At 54.0% G+C, this 17308-nt stretch overlaps 1 protein-coding gene across 3 annotated transcripts; it reads left to right on the forward strand.

Moving 5' to 3' along the window:
• The first annotated feature begins 1693 nt into the window (after positions 1-1693).
• LOC135899819 (endothelin-converting enzyme 1-like) lies at positions 1694-15565 on the forward strand. 3 transcript variants are annotated; one of them, XM_065429167.1, is made up of 3 exons: positions 1694-1766; positions 2646-3576; positions 4927-7538. In XM_065429167.1, the coding sequence occupies exons 1-3, from the start codon at positions 1732-1734 to the stop codon at positions 7030-7032; spliced, it is 3072 nt and encodes a 1023-aa protein (XP_065285239.1). In that variant the 5' UTR covers positions 1694-1731; the 3' UTR covers positions 7033-7538. The 3 variants fall into 3 exon arrangements, with proteins under 3 accessions (XP_065285239.1, XP_065285242.1, XP_065285240.1); XM_065429170.1 differs by lacking the exons at positions 2646-3576; positions 4927-7538 and adding exons at positions 10441-11371; positions 12971-15565 and having other exon boundaries at positions 1720-1766; XM_065429168.1 differs by lacking the exons at positions 1694-1766; positions 2646-3576; positions 4927-7538 and adding exons at positions 9721-9815; positions 10441-11371; positions 12971-15565.
• The last annotated feature ends 1743 nt before the right edge of the window (positions 15566-17308 follow it).

The raw sequence follows: 17308 nt of genomic DNA on the forward strand, positions 1-17308 counted from the left end.
TACTTGATTCGCTGTGTTTCGGAGATGGCGCTTGCCGTGCCATCTCCGCACAACATTAGCAGCTGTACAAGATTTGCAAAGCCTCCGAGATTCGCGACGGGCATGAAGTCTCGGAGGTTACGTAGAACGGAGAGGCGGCAGCCGCCGCTGCCTTCTGGCTGACCCCGCGTTGGTTAGATTTTTTTCCGATTTTGCCTTCTCTCGCCGTTCTCTCCGTTTCGGAGGCAATACAGCCTTGTGTGTAGGCAGTAGGCGCGTTTCTCTGGCCGTGTGCGAAGCGAGCGTAGTTCGAATTATCCGTGAGGGAACCTTCTCGCGTTCGAATTAACGGACTTTTTTATACATACACTTCTGTGGAGCTTGGCCGGACCAAATCGTACAGTTCGAATTATCCATAAATTCGAATTATTGAAGTTCGAATTAACGAGCTTTCACTGTACAAGCGCTCGGCAAAGCGAAGCCAACTGTGCATACATTCATTGAAATCATCCAATGCAACACACAGAGCAGCGTGCATTTCAATAAAGAACAAGGTCAAAACAAGCATCCGAACCACTAATAAAGCACTGCATACCCCCCTCAGCAGTTGTAGTGACGGAGCGCGATGGGAAACGGAAGCCGTAGCGCCAGAGGAGGCTTCTGAGAAAGGGCGACGGAGGAGGAGGGAAATGTCAGCGGCGGCGCCCGTCGCTGGCATAGCAACTGTAGCAACGTTCTGGAAACGACGGCAGCACGCTCGCGCCCCTTGTGTGCGTCGCCGCGTGGGCTCAGAGCTTCGCTCCACATCGCTACGGGTGACGACGCGCTACGTCTAGTCAATGGGCGGGGAAGACCGAGAATGTGCGCCACGGCGGAAGAAACTAGTGTAGCTAGAAATGCCTCACATCGTAACCGGCGTCGGGAGGAAGCGGCTGTGGACGAAGCTGCGGCAGCGGCTCGACGACAGCAATGTGTGGCCGCTAGTTGAACAGCAGATCAACCGAAGGTATAACTAGGCTTTCGCCTTCACATTCTAAAGTTTTAAGCATCCCCGGTATTTTTTTTTATTTGACATGAAATCTCTACGAGTGGGAGGGCAGCCTGGTCCGGCTGCCTTCTGATTTACTCCGCTGCCAGAGCCCGGCCGACCGGCTATTTCAGCCGGTAAGGGACACCGAATGAGCGTACCGCGTGAGCCCTGCGAAAAGATCGGAATCTACCCAATCCCGAAACGCATGCGTCCCACACGCAACACCGAACGATGGCAAACCTTGGCAGGAACCTTTAGGAGGTCATACAAGGTTATGCTAGGTTATACTAAACCTAGGATAACCACAACTAGCGCAACAAGCCACTCTTACGAAGCCTTTGGAGGGCGAGGAACGCCCAGGAAGACATACTATACGTGGGCGCGACGGGCCCCGTCAGAGAGGTCATGACGGTGACAGTCGCCAACTGTCAAGTCAATCGCCGCAAGTGTGTCTCCGTCAGAACTGCCAACCCCGCGCAGACAGGAGAACTGGCGATGTCGTCAGCCGCAGGGACAAACCCCGAAGCAAACATCGTCGCGGACTCGCAGCAGGCCTGGCGGAACCTGTCTGACGATACACGTGCGGAAATATTTCAACCGCAAGGTGACGCCCGCAGCAGTCCGTGCCACTAGCGCTGAATTGCGAAGAAAAGAAAGACCAGTGAGGTGCGCGCCACGCACTAGTATCACAGCGAGCTGTTAGAAGAAGAAGCATCTTCGCCATGGCCACACAGCAGAATGGGCGTCCCGATTCGAAGTAAGACTGGCTCATTTCTATACGTTGACGACGGTGCTCGTTCAATTGTGCGGCTTTTAAAGCGAAGACAGCGCAAATATTTCTTGAGCGGGAAGGATTCGACGACTAGAAGCGACAAAAGACGGGACCGTAAAAGCTAGTGCTTAGCACTTGAGTGGGGCGCGTCTTCTGGCTGATCATCTGTAGGAGAGACAACTCAGCTAAAGCCCGACCGTTTACGCTGGCCGAACGTCGCCAACACCATGGGCGCGCTGCAGTTCACCTGGGCGAGCGTGTAGGCAATAGGGGAAAGGCACGGCCTCCGAGGCTGCGAGCGCAGTAGATCTCGGAAGCCATACGAGAGGGATAACAAGGAAATGAAGAGAAGCCATGCATAAGGCTGAGTTGGTGAGGTTTGTTAAGCAGTCAGTTGAGAAGAAATGTTCCATGCTCTTGGTCGCCTCCAACATAATGCTACAAAGTAAGTCCACGGGTTTCCCTCGAATCAGCTTTAGCCTTCAGACATTATAGCCATAATAATAATAATATTTGGAGTTTTACGTGCCAAAACCACTTTCTGATTATGAGGCACGCCGTAGTGGAGGACTCCGGAAATTTAGACCACCTGGGGTTCTTTAACGTGCACCTAAATCTAAGCACACGGGTGTTTTCGCATTTCGCCCCCATCGAAATGCGGCCGCCGTGGCCGGGATTTGATCCCGCGACCTCGTGCTCAGCAGCCCAACACCATAGCCACTGAGCAACCACGGCGGGTGACATTATAGCCATATTCTGCGAAAAGGCTGGTGGCAACTTTTCATTTCATTTGTTTATCTCCACCTTGAATTCTGCGAAACTCTATCCGTGAAATCTGAACCTGTGCTGTTGTTCTGTTCACAGAAACCCCGCAACGCTTCCAGAGCCGCCAGAACAGTCAGAGCAGCCAAATAGCGGAAACAAGAAGCAGAAGAAAAGGAAGAAGCGCCGCTCAAAAAGCCCGCGTAAGGCCAGCGATGGCTCGCAGGAGTCGACGCTCACTTCGCAAGCATCGGCGGCGTGGAGTACACTCCTGACCACGGAAGACGGGGAAACAGACAACGCATTGCCGTTCCAAAGTGCAAAGCGTCCGAAAGTCTCCTCGGGTAGTGCATCGGCTGACAGCGCCGCGCCCCTAGCAGCCGGATGGCTAACACGCAAACATCCCACCAGCAGCGACGCGCCGCAACAGCAACAGATGACCGTCGCCAAAAGGAGCACGCCTGTCGAAGCATTGCCGCAGACGATCACCGCCAAAAGCAGCTCGTCTGCTAAGCAATTGCAAAAGACGGCACTCGCGGAGAGTAGCACGTCTGCTAAGGAAGTGCCAGAGCCCCGTGCTCCATCAAGACGGGAACGACTGCCGTCAGAAGCCTCATTCGTCGGCATGTCGTTCGGCACGTCTGGTCCAAGCAGCAGGCGGACATCGTCTCGTCACTGGGGCGGCAGCCTGTTCGACCTGTCTCCCAGCACCAGGCTCGACGAGACGACGCTGGTGCTAGGATCTCGCGCGAGCATGCCCGAGATCTTTGGAGGCTGGGGCCCAGACGACAGGTCGCCGGAACGTCAAGGCGCCGGCGCCGCGACGGGAGGCAGGGCGGCGGAGTCGCTCCAACGTCCCGCGTCACCTAAAGACGGTGCCACGCCGTCGCGACTCTCCAGAGGACCAAGGCGACTCTCTGCCGTGCGATGGCTGTCCGATACCGAGCAAACACCGGATAGACGTTCCGCAGCGGGCACTTCGGCAGCGCTGTCACCAGGACATCCGACGAAAGGCGCTCGGACCGAGTCTGAGGTATAGCACTGGTGTTTATGCCGGGTCTCGTATCGATTACTGTAGCATAAGATTCGGTGCAAACGTTGGCGCGCTTTCCTTTTTCTTTTTATTCGCTTGAATTAACCTCGCGACGCAAAGCTTGAAATCGTCAAAGCTGTCGTCGTTGGCGTTGCCGTGAGGCTACGTATAAAGTCCAAGTGCGATAAGATTCGATCGCGGCCCGCACGCCGTGTGCTCTGCGCGTGAGGGGAAGCGTGCGACGGCGATCAGAAAAGGATGGTGAGCGAGGCCAATATTGGAGGTCACGTGATAAAGCACTCGCAAGGGGAATGGGAGGTAAGGAAGAAGAGGGAAATGAGCGCACGGGGCCGTGATCGAGCATACGCTAGAGAAGGAGGAGGGAAGCCCGCGGCAGGAGAGTGCGTGTCTTTTCTAGCACGGTCGTGCACCCACGCCCTGTCCTGAACGTAGTCTGTGGCACAAAGCTTGGCCGAGCTGAAATGTCTGGTGGCTGAATGTGCGCTGCCTTCGCGCGCGCCTAGTGCTTGAGCTCGCGTAATCTCAAGCATCGCAGATGCGATGACGGGAGAGGCAGCAGAATCGCTCGATCGCTCATATTTGCGCTCATCGTACAAGCGCTGTGACGGCGACTGTTCGCGCTCATTGAGTGAGATCTGTTCGTGTTTGCCTGTGGTCGCGTGACACAATGCTTGCTGTTTTAATTAATAAGCGAATGTTTACTGCAATTTACACGGCCGATAAAAATAAGAACCCTATACCGCTGCAAATGCTTTGCCTCTCGGGCATGATTGCGACTTTTTTTATTGCAGCGTCTGCACACTTTCCGGTCTTGAGCATGTTTCCACTGACCCTTTCTTTACCATGGATTGTTAGAGAGTCTTAGCTCGTCTACAAACTTATTACCGCTTGCGGATTACCGTGTTATGGAGCTGCTAACGGCAGTAAGAACGCTGTTAACAACGTCTATGGATGGCTTGTCCTACAACAACGGTTTCTAAGTGTATTTGCGTTGCGCAAGTTTTCTCGTCTAATGAAAATATTCCGAAAGTTTTTAAAAGGACTGCATGTTATAACGATTATGTCGCTCTCGGCACTTTAACCTAGCCGTTAAGTATAGCACAGCAGATCATTGCAGTGGTAGCCTGGTGTGATTTCTCTGGTTAAACTCTGCGTCACAAGATGTTGTCGCTAGCAGCGTTCTTGCTTTCGTTCCCCACTCGCATAAACCGGAATTCCGCATACAGTAATACGATTGCGACAACCTAATCTCCCCATTAATGGCACCCGCGTCGCGAACCGACGACGCAACCAGCCGCCAAGCATCACTGTTGCTGGTATTTCTTTCAGATGCGGGCAGGGCGAGCTCCACACGCCGCAGTCAGAGTTCCGCGGAGCGCCAGGCTAGGTCGCGAAGAAATGGCGGTCGCCTGCTCCCTCTGCTGTACCTTCTGGCTGACGTCGCTCGGCGTCCTGCTGCTTTTCTGGGGTCACGCGGCGGACGACCGCGACGACCCGCTGTGCAAGACCGAGGACTGCGTCAGGCACGCCGAGCTCATCGCCGGCATCACCGCCGCGACGAACGTGGATCCCTGCGAAGACTTCGGTGCTTACGTCTGCTCGGCCTTGTCGCCACCAGCCAGCCTGGCTGCTCGAGGTCGGGCTGGCCACCCGCACGCGGTGCCCTCCGCCGTGGACGCCGCCATCTACGCTTGGTTGGACGGCTTGGGAGAGACGCTGCGCAACGGCAGCTTCGCCTTGCCAGCCGGTCGCAAGCCCCTGAAGATGTACGAGCTGTGCATGGGAGGAGACGACTCGCGCCACTACGGCGCCGATCCGACGGAGTTCTTGCGGTTCTTGAGAGAGGTCGGGCTGAGCTGGCCCGAGGACCCACCGAAAGGCGTGGACGCCATCTCCGTCTTCGTTTCGCTCGCCTTCAACTACGAGGCTCCGGCGTGGTTCTCGGTGGCCGTCGCGGAGTCGCCGTCAGGCTCTCAGGACTGGAGGCTCGTCGTCTCTCCGGACCGTTACACGTCCGCGCTGTGGGCGCATCACAAGACCACGGTCAATTCCGGGGCGTACGTCTCCTTTTGGCAAGGTATGTGGCGATCGCTGATGGGCGACTCTGCGGCTTCCCTCGATGATAACGCGATCAACAAGACGGCTGCGATGGAAGACGACATTTTGTGGAAGCTTTACCGAGCGCTGACGAAGCCGCTGAAAAGGACGGCGCTGTCCTCGGTCGCGGAACTTGCAAACTACACGACCTCGATTTCGTCCGCGAGTTGGTTCAGGGCGCTGACGTTGAGTCTACCACTGCGTCCTACGCTCGCTACCGAGATCTTCCTAACGGACGTAGCCTACGTGAGAACCATCGGCGACCTGTTCGCCACGTACGACGACCAGAAGCTGGTACGGCATCTGTCTTGGAGCTTCGTGAAGATGTATGGACCAGTTGTGAATCCTCAGTTGTTTGTCGATCGCCTCGAGGACGCCAAGATCGCCCTACTCTACCGTCCCTTGTTTTGCGGCGTCAACGTCGAGGTTCCGTACAGGCTGCTTGTTTCGGCCCTGTACTTCGTCGCGCGAATTTCCGACCACGACAAGGCGTCCGTCGACGCCACTTTCGACAGCCTGATCCTCGCGGCTGCGGAAAAGGTGTCCAACTCCAGTTGGCTGGACGCCGACAGCAAGCACCCGGTCGAAGCAAAGATCAAGGCCGTCAACGCGAGTATCTGGCCCGACGAGGAGCTCCTGAGGACGGACGTCCTGGAAGCCATGCACGAGGAGTTTCCCGAAGACAGGTCCTCTTTCTCCGCGTACTGGGTCGCCTCTCGGAGGGCGATTCGTCGGGCCAAAAGTCGGACGCTCTACCGCCGACACTCGCTCGGGCCGATCGGTTCCGAAGAACCGTACCTGACCTACGACGCCGTCGCGAACAGTGTACTCGTCGCCTTGGGCGCGCTCGTCGCGCCACTGTACTACCGGAACGGCACCCGGGGCGCGCTGTACGGCGGCATCGGCTTCCTGATGGCACTCGAGATCGTCAAGTCGATCGACCGGGAAGGTCTGCGATGGGACCCCAACGGCAACGCAGTCGATTCGTTTCTGTCGCAGTTGTCGCTGGAGGAGTTCGTGTTGCTCAACTCGTGCCCCGGCCGAGGGCAGCGACAGACCGCGTTCCCGGAGATTCCAGCGCTGGAAGTGGCGTACGCCGCGCTCCAGAGGGCGCTGAAGAAGGACGGGCGTCGTTACAGAATCGCCAGACACCTGACTGAAGAAAAGGTGTTCTTCATAACCCTCTGCTACGTGACGTGTGCGCTGAGGGGCACGGACAACCACACGGGCACCGACTGCAACAAGGCGGTGAAAAACTTTCCCGAGTTTGCGAGGGCGTTTTCCTGCCCCCGCGGGTCCAAGATGAACCCGCGCACGAAGTGCGTGTTTTTCAACTGAACGAAATGTGAAAGCCGATTGATGACTGGGGTCTATCGACCTTCCCAACCGACCCTCATTTGAAAATATACCTCGATGGGACGATCTTGTTTCGGCGTGTTAAAGCTCGGAGAAAGCGCGACTGGACTACGACAGAAGCAGGAAGCGTTGGCCATTCGCCCGCTTTCGTGCGAATGCCGTTCCGGTCTTCATTGCGGTGTCTCATTCTGGTTCTCTGCTTGAGAACTTATTCTGCGTCGTGTGCGTCGTTTAGTTCAGCAATTATTCGGTGTCTAGTCATTACGCGTCGCTGTGTTTGCCACGCGCACAAAACAAAACGGTAAATCTTGCTTTTGCGAACGCATTTTTTTTTAATGATTGGGACACTTTCTTTTTCTTTTGTTTCGTTTTTCTTTCTCCGGTCTTTCTGACTGTGCACCCCTTTTCTCGTGTTTTCACTGTCTTCAGTGCGTGATTTTTTGAGAATACAGCCGCTATCGTATAATGGAATCGCTATCACAATTGAACTAATTGAACGCAAATGCTCTCTTTATACGTCATTCTATTGATAAACCAGCCTCTCCACTGTATACCTGGGAGACCGGACGAGCTTTGTCATGTCGAAGAAATTGCGACTTTTTTTCCCGGTTCTCCCTTTTTCGCCTTCCGTATTTCTCGGGGTGAAAATACAGCATCATGCTTATGATGATGATATATTTTCTTGTAAGCAGAGAATATGGCAATTTGCAGCGAATGCAGTGCTGATTTTTTTAGCTTGTTTTACTGGACTACGAAACCGTATTGCATAGAAAACGTTCATTCACACCATGTACAAAGATGAACGAAAGTAAACTCGTCTTCAAGACTATGCACACAGATAATTCTGTGTATCAGAAAGTTTACTTAGGCTATGTGCAAGAAATAATAAAAGTAATGTATCTGCTGGGCTATGTACACAGGTGATAAATAAGTAAACACCATTAAACAGACACTATGCGGGCACTAGTATCACGACCATTACATATGATATATCAAGACGACATTGAAAAGGAAACCAGGAAAATTACCCGAAATTGGTTTTTATCGCCACTCCGGGAAGCCTAGTTTCGCCTTCGTTCGGAACCAAATATTAGAACATTTCCTACAAGTAGCCTTCCGAGCACCATAATTGTTGCTATTCTTGGACCTGCGTTATTTGACAAAATATTCCTTCACTACTTGCTGCACACACCAGCAATAGTAAGCAGCAGTAGTGCATTTTCCACTTTCGTGCGTACCTTTTGTTGCTATTGCAATGAAGGAAATGCGCAACACGATCTTAAAGCGAAGCTGTCTTGCTTGTGAACGCGTATTCTTCCCCCATATGCAGATTGATTAAAAACACCTTTTAAGGCGAAAGCCTTAGATCTCTACGTTTCAAGGTCGCGTCGTGAAGTACAGATAATACAGTGACCCATACCCGCTTAAGGCAAAGGCTACAAGCGCTCGGCAAAGCGAAGCGAACTGTGCATACATTCATTGAAGTCATCCAATGCAACACACAGAGCAGCGTGCATTTCAATAAAGAACAAGGTCAAAACAAGCATCCGAACCATTAATAAAGCACTGCATACCCCCCTCAGCAGTTGTAGTGACGGAGCGCGATGGAAAACGGAAGCAGCAGCGCCAGAGGAGGCTTCTAAGAAAGGGCGACGGAGGAGGAGGGAAATGTCAGCGGCGGCGCCCGTCGCTGGCATAGCAACTGTAGCAACGTTCTGGAAACGGCGGCAGGGCGCTCGCGCCCCTTGTATGCGTCGCCGCGTGGGCTCAGAGCTTCGTTCCACATCGCTACGGGTGACGAAGCGCTACGTCTAGTCGATGGGCCGAGAAGACCGAGAATGTGCGCCACGGCGGAAGAAACTAGTGCAGCTCGACATGCCTCTCATCGTAACCGCCGTCGGGAGGAAACGGCTGTGGACGAAGCTGCGGCAGCGGCTCGACGAGAGCAATGTGTGGCCGCTAGTTGAACAGCAGATCAACCGAAGGTATAACTAGGCTTTCGCCTTCACATTCTAAAGTTTTAAGCATCTCCGGTATTTTTTTTATTCGACATGAAATCTATACGAGTGGGAGGGAAGCCTGGTCCGGCTGCCTTCTGATTTACTCCGCTGCCAGAGCCCGGCCGACCGGCTATTTCAGCCGGTAAGGGACACCGCATGAACCTACCGCGTGAGCCCCGCGAAAAGATCGGAATCTACCCAATCCCGAAACGCATGCGTCCCACACGCAACACCGAACGATGGCAAACCTTGGCAGCAACCCTTAGGAGGTCATACAAGGTTAAGCTAGGTTACACTACACCTAGGATAACCACAACTATCGCAACAAGCCACTCTTACGAAGCCTTCGGAGGGCGAGGAACGCCCAGGAAGACATACTATACGTGGGCGCGACGGGCCCCGTCAGAGAGGTCATGACGGTGACAGCCGCCAACTGTCAAGTCAATCTCCGCAAGTGTGTCTCCGTCAGAACTGTCAACCCCGCGCAGACAGAAGAACTGGCGATGTCGTCAGCCGCAGGGACAAACCCCGAAGCAAACATCGTCGCGGACTCGCAGCAGGCATGGCGGAACCTGTCTGACGACACACGTGGGGAAATATTTCAACCGCAAGGTGACGCCCGCAGCAGTCCGTGCCACTAGCGCTGAAGTGCGAAGAAAAGAAAGACCAGCGAGGTGCGCGCCACGCACTAGTATCACAGCGAGCTGTTAGAAGAAGAAGCATCCTCGTCATGGCCACACAGCAGAATGGGCTCCCCGATTCGAAGTAAGACTGGCTCATTTCTATACGTTGACGACAGTGCTCGTTCAATTGTGCGGCTTTTAAAGCGAAGACAGCGCAAATATTTCTCGAGCGGCAAGGATTCGACGACTAGAAGCGACCAAAGACGGGACCGTAAAAGCTAGTGCTTAGCGCTTGAGTGGGGCGCGTCTTCTGGCTGATCATTTGTAAGAGAGACAACTCAGCTAAAGCCCGACCGTTTGCGCTGGTCGAACGTCGCCAACACCATGGGCGCGCTGCAGTTCACCTGGGCGAGCGTGTAGGCAATAGTGTAAAGGCATGGCCTCCGAGGCTGCGAGCGCAGTAGATCCTGGAAGCCATACGAGAGGGATAACAAGGAAATGAAGAGAAGCCATGCATAAGGCTGAGTTGGTGAGGTTTGTTGAGCAGTCAGTTGAGAAGAAATGTTCCGTGCTCTTGGTCGCCTCTAACATAATGCTACAAAGTAAGTCCACGGGTTTCCCTCGTATCAGCTTTAGCTTTGAGACATTATAGCCATATTCGGCGAAAAGGCTGGTGGCAACTTTTCATTTCATTTGTTTATCTCCACCTTGAATTCTGCGAAACTCTATCCGTGAAATCTGAACCTGTGCTGATTTTCTGTTCACAGAAACCCCGCTACGCTTCCAGAGCCGCCAGAACAGTCAGAGCAGCCAAATAGCGGAAACAAGAAGCAGAAGAAAAGGAAGAAGCGCCGCTCAAAAAGCCCGCGTAAGGCCAGCGACGGCTCGCAGGAGTCGACGCTCACTTCGCAAGCATCGGCGGCATGGAGTACACTCCTGACCACGGAAGACGGGGAAACGGACAACGCATTGCCGTTCCAAAGTGCAAAGCGTCCGAAAGTCTCCTCGGGTAGTGCATCGGCTGACAGCGCCGCGCCCCGAGCAGCCGGATGGCTAACACGCAAAGATCCCACCAGCAGCGACGCGCCGCAACAGCAACAGATGACCGTCGCCAAAAGGAGCACGCCTGTCGAAGCATTGCCGCAGACGATCACCGCCAAAAGCAGCTCGTCTGCTAAGCAATTGCAAAAGACGGCACTCGCGGAGAGTAGCACGTCTGCTAAGGAAGTGCCAGAGCCCCGTGCTCCATCAAGACGGGAACGACTGCCGTCAGAAGCCTCATTCGTCGGCATGTCGTTCGGCACGTCTGGTCCAAGCAGCAGGCGGACATCGTCTCGTCACTGGGGTGGCAGCCTGTTCGACCTGTCTCCCAGCACCAGGCTCGACGAGACGACGCTGGTCCTAGGATCTCGCGCGAGCATGCCCGAGATCTTTGGACGCTGGGGCCCAGACGACAGGTCGCCGGAACGTCAAGGCGCCGGCGCCGCGACGGGAGGCAGGGCGGCGGAGTCGCTCCAACGTCCCGCGTCACCTAAAGACGGTGCCACGCCGTCGCGACTCTCCAGAGGACCAAGGCGACTCTCTGCCGTGCGATGGCTGTCCGATACCGAGCAAACACCGGATAGACGTTCCGCAGCGGGCACTTCGGCAGCGCTGTCACCAGGACATCCGACGAAAGGCGCTCGGACCGAGTCTGAGGTATAGCACTGGTGTTTATGCCGGGTCTCGTATCGATTGCTGTAGCATAAGATTCGATGCAAACGTTGGCGCGCGTTCTTTTTTTCTTTTTATTCGCTTGAATTAAATTCGCGACGCAAAGCTTGAAATCGTCAAAGCTGTCGTCGTTGGCCTTGCCGTGAGGTTACGTATAAAGTCCAAGTGCGATAAGATTCGATCGCGGCCCGCACGCCGTGTGCTCTGCGCGTGAGGGGAAGCGTGCGACGGCGATCAGAAAAGGATGGTGAGCGAGGCCAATATTGGAGGTCACGTGATAAAGCACTCGCAAGGGGAATGGGAGGTAAGGAAAGAGAGGGAAATAAGCACATGGGGCCTGATCGAGCATACGCATACGTCTTGAAGGTATTCTGTGCACGGTACGAAGCTTGGCCGAGCTGAAATGTGTGGTGGCTGAATGTGCGCTGCCTTCGCGCGCGCCTAGTGCTTGAGCTCGCGTAATCTCAAGCATCGCTGACGCGGTGACGGGAGAGGCAGCAGAAGCGCTCGATCGCTCATATTTGCGCTCTTCGTACTAGCGCTCTTCGTACTAGCGCTGTGACGGCGACTGTTCGCGCTCATTGAGTGAGATCTCTTCGTGTTTGCCTGTGGTCGCGTGACACAATGCTTGCTGTTTTAATTAATAAGCGAATGTTTACTGCAATTTATACGGCCGATAAAAATAAGAACCCTATACCGCTACAAATGCTTTGCCTCTCGGGCGTGATTGCGACTTTTTTTTATTGCAGCGTCTGCACACTTTCCGGTCTTGAGCATGTTTCCACTGACCCTTTCTTTACCATGGATTGTTAGAGAGTCTTAGCTCGTCTACAAACTTATTACCGCTTGCGGATTACCCGGTTATGGAGCTGCTAACGGCAGTAAGAACGCTGTTAACAACATCTATGGATGGCTTGTCCTACAACAACGGTTTCTAAGTGTATTTGCGTTGCGCAAGTTTTCTCGTCTAATGAAAATATTACGAAAGTTTTTAAAAGAACTGCGTGTTATAACGATTATGTCGCTCTCGGCACTTTAACCCAGCGGTTAAGTATAGTACAGCAGATCATTGCAGTGGTAGCCTGGTGTGATTTCTCTGGTTAAACTCTGCGTCACAAGATGTCGCTAGCTCGTACAAACTTATTACCGCTTGCGGATTACCGGGTTATGGAGCTGCGAATGGCAGTAGGAACGCTGTTAACAACGTCTATGGATGGTTTGTCCTACAACAACGGTTTCTAAATGTATTTGTCTTGCGCGAGTTTTCTCGTCTAATGAAAATATTACGAAAGTAAAAGAACTGCGTGTTATAACGATTATGTCGCTCTCGGCACTTTAACCCAGCGGTTAAGTATAGTACAGCAGATCATTGCAGTGGTAGCCTGGTGTGATTTCTCTGGTTAAACTCTGCGTCACAAGATGTCGCTAGCAGCGTTCTTGCTTTCGTTCCCCACTCGCATAAACCGGAACTCCGCGTACAGTAATACGATTGCGACAACCTAATCTCCCCATTAATGGCACCCGCGTCGCGAACCGACGACGCAACCAGTCGCCAAGCATCACTGTTGCTGGGATTTCTTTCAGATGCGGGCAGGGCGAGCTCCACACGCCGCAGTCAGAGTTCCGCGGAGCGCCAGGGTAGGTCGCGAAGAAGTGGCGGTCGCCTGCTCCCTCTGCTGTACGTTCTGGCTGACGTCGCTCGGCGTCCTGCTGCTTTTCTGGGGTCACGCGGCGGACGACCGCGACGACCCGCTGTGCAAGACCGAGGACTGCGTCAGGCACGCCGAGCTCATCGCCGCCATCACCGCCGCGACGAACGTGGATCCCTGCGAAGACTTCGGTGCGTACGTCTGCTCGGCCTTGTCGCCACCAGCCAGCCTGGCTGCTCGAGGTCGGGCTGGCCACCCGCCCGCAGTGCCCTCCGCCATGGACGCCGCCGTCTACGCTTGGTTGGACGGCTTGGGAGAGACGCTGCGCAACGGCAGCTCCGCGCTGCCAGCCGGTCGCAAGCCCCTGAAGATGTACGAGCTGTGCATGGGAGGAGACGACTCGCGCCACTACGGCGCCGACCCGACGGAGTTCTTGCGGTTCTTGAGAGAGGTCGGGCTGAGCTGGCCCGAGGACCCACCGAAAGGCGTGGACGCCATCTCCGTCTTCGTTTCGCTCGCCTTCAACTACGAGGCTCCGGCGTGGTTCTCGGTGGCCGTCGCGGAGTCGCCGTCAGGCTCTCAGGACTGGAGGCTCGTCGTCTCTCCAGACCGTTACACGTCCGCGCTGTGGGCGCATCACAAGACCACGGTCAATTCCGGGGCGTACGTCTCCTTTTGGCAAGGTATGTGGCGATCGCTGATGGGCGACTCTGCGGCTTCCCTCGATGATAACGCGATCAACAAGACGGCTGCCATGGAAGACGACATTTTGTGGAAGCTTTACCGAGCGCTGACGAAGCCGCTGAAAAGGACGGCGCTGTCCTCACTCGCGGAGCTTGCAAACTACACGACTTCGATTTCGTCCGCGAGTTGGTTCAGGGCGCTGACGTTGAGTCTTCCGCTGCGTCCTACGCTCGCTACCGAGATCTTCCTAACGGACGTAGCCTACTTGAGAACCATCGGCGACCTGTTCGCCACGTACGACGACCAGAAGCTGGTACGGCATCTGTCTTGGAGCTTCGTGAAGATGTATGGACCAGTCGTGAATCCTCAGTTGTTTGTCGATCGCCTCGAGGACGCCAAGATCGCCCTACTCTACCGTCCCTTGTTTTGCGGAGTCAACGTCGAGGTTCCGTACAGGCTGCTTGTTTCGGCCCTGTACTTCGTCGCGCGAATTTCCGACCACGACAAGGCGTCCGTCGACGCCACTTTCGACAGCCTGATCCTCGCGGCTGCGGAAAAGGTGTCCAACTCCAGTTGGCTGGACGCCGACAGCAAGCACCCGGTCGAAGCAAAGATCAAGGCCGTCAACGCGAGTATCTGGCCCGACGAGGAGCTCCTGAGGACGGACGTCCTGGAAGCCATGCACGAGGAGTTTCCCGAAGACAGGTCCTCTTTCTCCGCGTACTGGGTCGCCTCTCGGAGGGCGATCCGTCGGGCCAAAAGTCGGACGCTCTACCGTCGACACTCGGTCGGCCCGATCGGTTCCGAAGAACCGTACCTGACTTACGACGCCGTCGCGAACAGCGTACTGGTCGCCTTGGGCGCGCTCGTCGCGCCACTGTACTACCGGAACGGCACCCGGGGCGCGCTGTACGGCGGCATCGGCTTCCTGATGGCACTCGAGATCGTCAAGTCGATCGACAGGGAAGGTCTGCGGTGGGACCCCAACGGGAACGCCGTCGATTCGTTTCTGTCGCAGTTGTCGCTGGAGGAGTTCGTCCTGCTCAACTCGTGCCCCGGCCGAGGGCAGCGACAGACCGCGTTCCCGGAGATTCCGGCCCTGGAAGTGGCGTACGCCGCGCTTCAGAGGGCGCTCAAGAAGGACGGGCGTCGTTACAGAATCGCCAGACACCTGAGCGAAGAAAAGGTGTTCTTCATAACCCTCTGCTACGTGACGTGTGCGCTGAGGGGCACGGACAACCACACGGGCACCGACTGCAACAAGGCGGTGAAAAACTTTCCCGAGTTTGCGAGGGCGTTTTCCTGCCCCCGAGGGTCCAAGATGAACCCGCGCACGAAGTGCGTGTTTTTCAACTGAACGAAATGTGAAAGCCGACTGATGACTGGGGTCTATGGACCTCCCTAACCGACCCTCATTTGAAGATATACCTCGATGGGACGATCTTGTTTCGGCGTGTTAAAGATGGGAGAAAGCGCGACTGGACTACGACAGAAGCAGGAAGCGTTCGCCAGTCGCCCGCTTTTGTGCGAATGCCGTTCCGGTCTTCATTGCGGTGTCTCATTCTGGTTCTCTGCTTGAGAACTTATTCTGCGTCGTGTGCGTCGTTTAGTTCAGCAGTTATTCGGTGTCTAGTCATTACGCGTCGCTGTGTTTGCCACGCGCACAAAACAAAACGGTAAATCTTGCTTTTGCGAACGCATTTTTTTTTAATGATTGGGACACTTTCTTTTTCTTTTGTTTCGTTTTTCTTTCTCCGGTCTTTCTGACTGTGCACCCCTTTTCTCGTGTTTTCACTGTCTTCAGTGCGTGATTTTTTGAGAATACAGCCGCTATCGTATAATGGAACCGCTATCACAATTGAACTAATTGAACGCAAATGCTCTCTTTATACGTCATTGTATTGATAAACCAGCCTCTCCACTGTATACCTGGGAGACCGGACGAGCTTTGTCATGTCGAAGAAATTGCGACTTTTTTTCCCGGTTCTCCCTTTTTCGCCTTCCGTATTTCTCGGGGTGAAAATACAGCATCATGCTTATGATGATGATATATTTTCTTGTAAGCAGAGAATATGGCAATTTGCAGCGAATGCAGTGCTGATTTTTTTAGCTTGTTTTACTGGACTACGAAACCGTATTGCATAGAAAACGTTCATTCACACCATGTACAAAGATGAACGAAAGTAAACTCGTCTTCAAGACTATGCACACAGATAATTCTGCGTATCAGAAAGTTTACTTAGGCTATGTGCAAGAAATAATAAAAGTAATGTATCTGCTGGGCTATGTACACAGGTGATAAATAAGTAAACACCATTAAACAGACACTATGCGGGCACTAGTATCACGACCATTACGTATGATATATCAACACGACATTGAAAAGGAAACCAGGAAAATTACCCGAAATTGGTTTTTATCGCCACTCCGGGAAGCCTAGTTTTGACTTCGTTCGGAACCAAATATTAGAACATTTCCTACAAGTAGCCTTCCGAGCACCATAATTGTTGCTAATCTTGGACCTGCGTTATTTGACAAAGTATTCCTTCGCTACTTGCTGCAGACACCACCAATAGTAAGCAGCAGTAGTGCATTTTCCACTTTCGTGCGTACCTTTTATTGTTATTGCAATGAAGGAAATACGCAACACGATCTTAAAGCGAAGCTGTCTTGCTTGTGAACGCGTATTCTTCCCCCATATGCACATTGATTAAAAACAACTTTTAAGGCGAAAGCCTTAGATCTCTACGTTTCAAGGCCGCGTCGTGAAGTACAGATAATACAGTGACCCATACCCACTTAAGGCAGAGGCTACAAGCGCTCGGAAAAGTGAAGTGAACTGTGCATACATTCACTGAAATCATCCAATGCAACACACAGAGCAGCGTACATTTCAATAAAGAACAAGGTCAAAACAACCATCCGAACCATTAATAAAGCACTGCATACCCCTCTCAGCAGTTGTAGTGACGGAGCGCGATGGAAAACGGAAGCAGTAGCGTCAGAGGAGGCTTCTGAGGAAGGGCGATGGAGGAAGAGGGAAATGTCAGCGGCGGCGCCCGTCGCTGGCATAGCAACTGTAGCAACGTTCTGGAAACGACGGCAGCACGCTCGCACCCCTTTTATGCGTCGCCGCGTGGGCTCAGAGCTTCGCTCCACATCGCTACGGGTGACGACGCGCTACGTCTACTCGATGGGCGGGGAAGACCGAGAATGTGCGCCACGGCGGAAGAAACTAGTGCAGCTCGAAATGCCTCTCATCGTAACCGCCGTCGGGAGGAAGCGAATGTGGACGAAGCTGCGGCAGCGGCTCGACGAGAGCAATATGTGGCCGCTAGTTGAACAGCAGATCAACCGAAGGTATAACTAGGCTTTCGCCTTCACATTCTAAAGTTTTAATAATCCCCGATATTTTTTTATTCGACATGAGAGCTCTACGAGTGGGAGGGCAGCCTGGTCCGGCTGCCTTCTGATTTACTCCGCTGCCAGAGCCCGGCCGACCGGCTATTTCAGCCGGTAAGGGACACCGCATGAACGTACCGCGTGAGCCCCGCTAAAAGAGCGGAATCTACCCGATCCCGAAACGCAT

Source organism: Dermacentor albipictus, chromosome 2, assembly GCF_038994185.2.
Source record: "Dermacentor albipictus isolate Rhodes 1998 colony chromosome 2, USDA_Dalb.pri_finalv2, whole genome shotgun sequence".
NCBI classification, from domain to species: Eukaryota; Metazoa; Arthropoda; class Arachnida; order Ixodida; family Ixodidae; genus Dermacentor; species Dermacentor albipictus.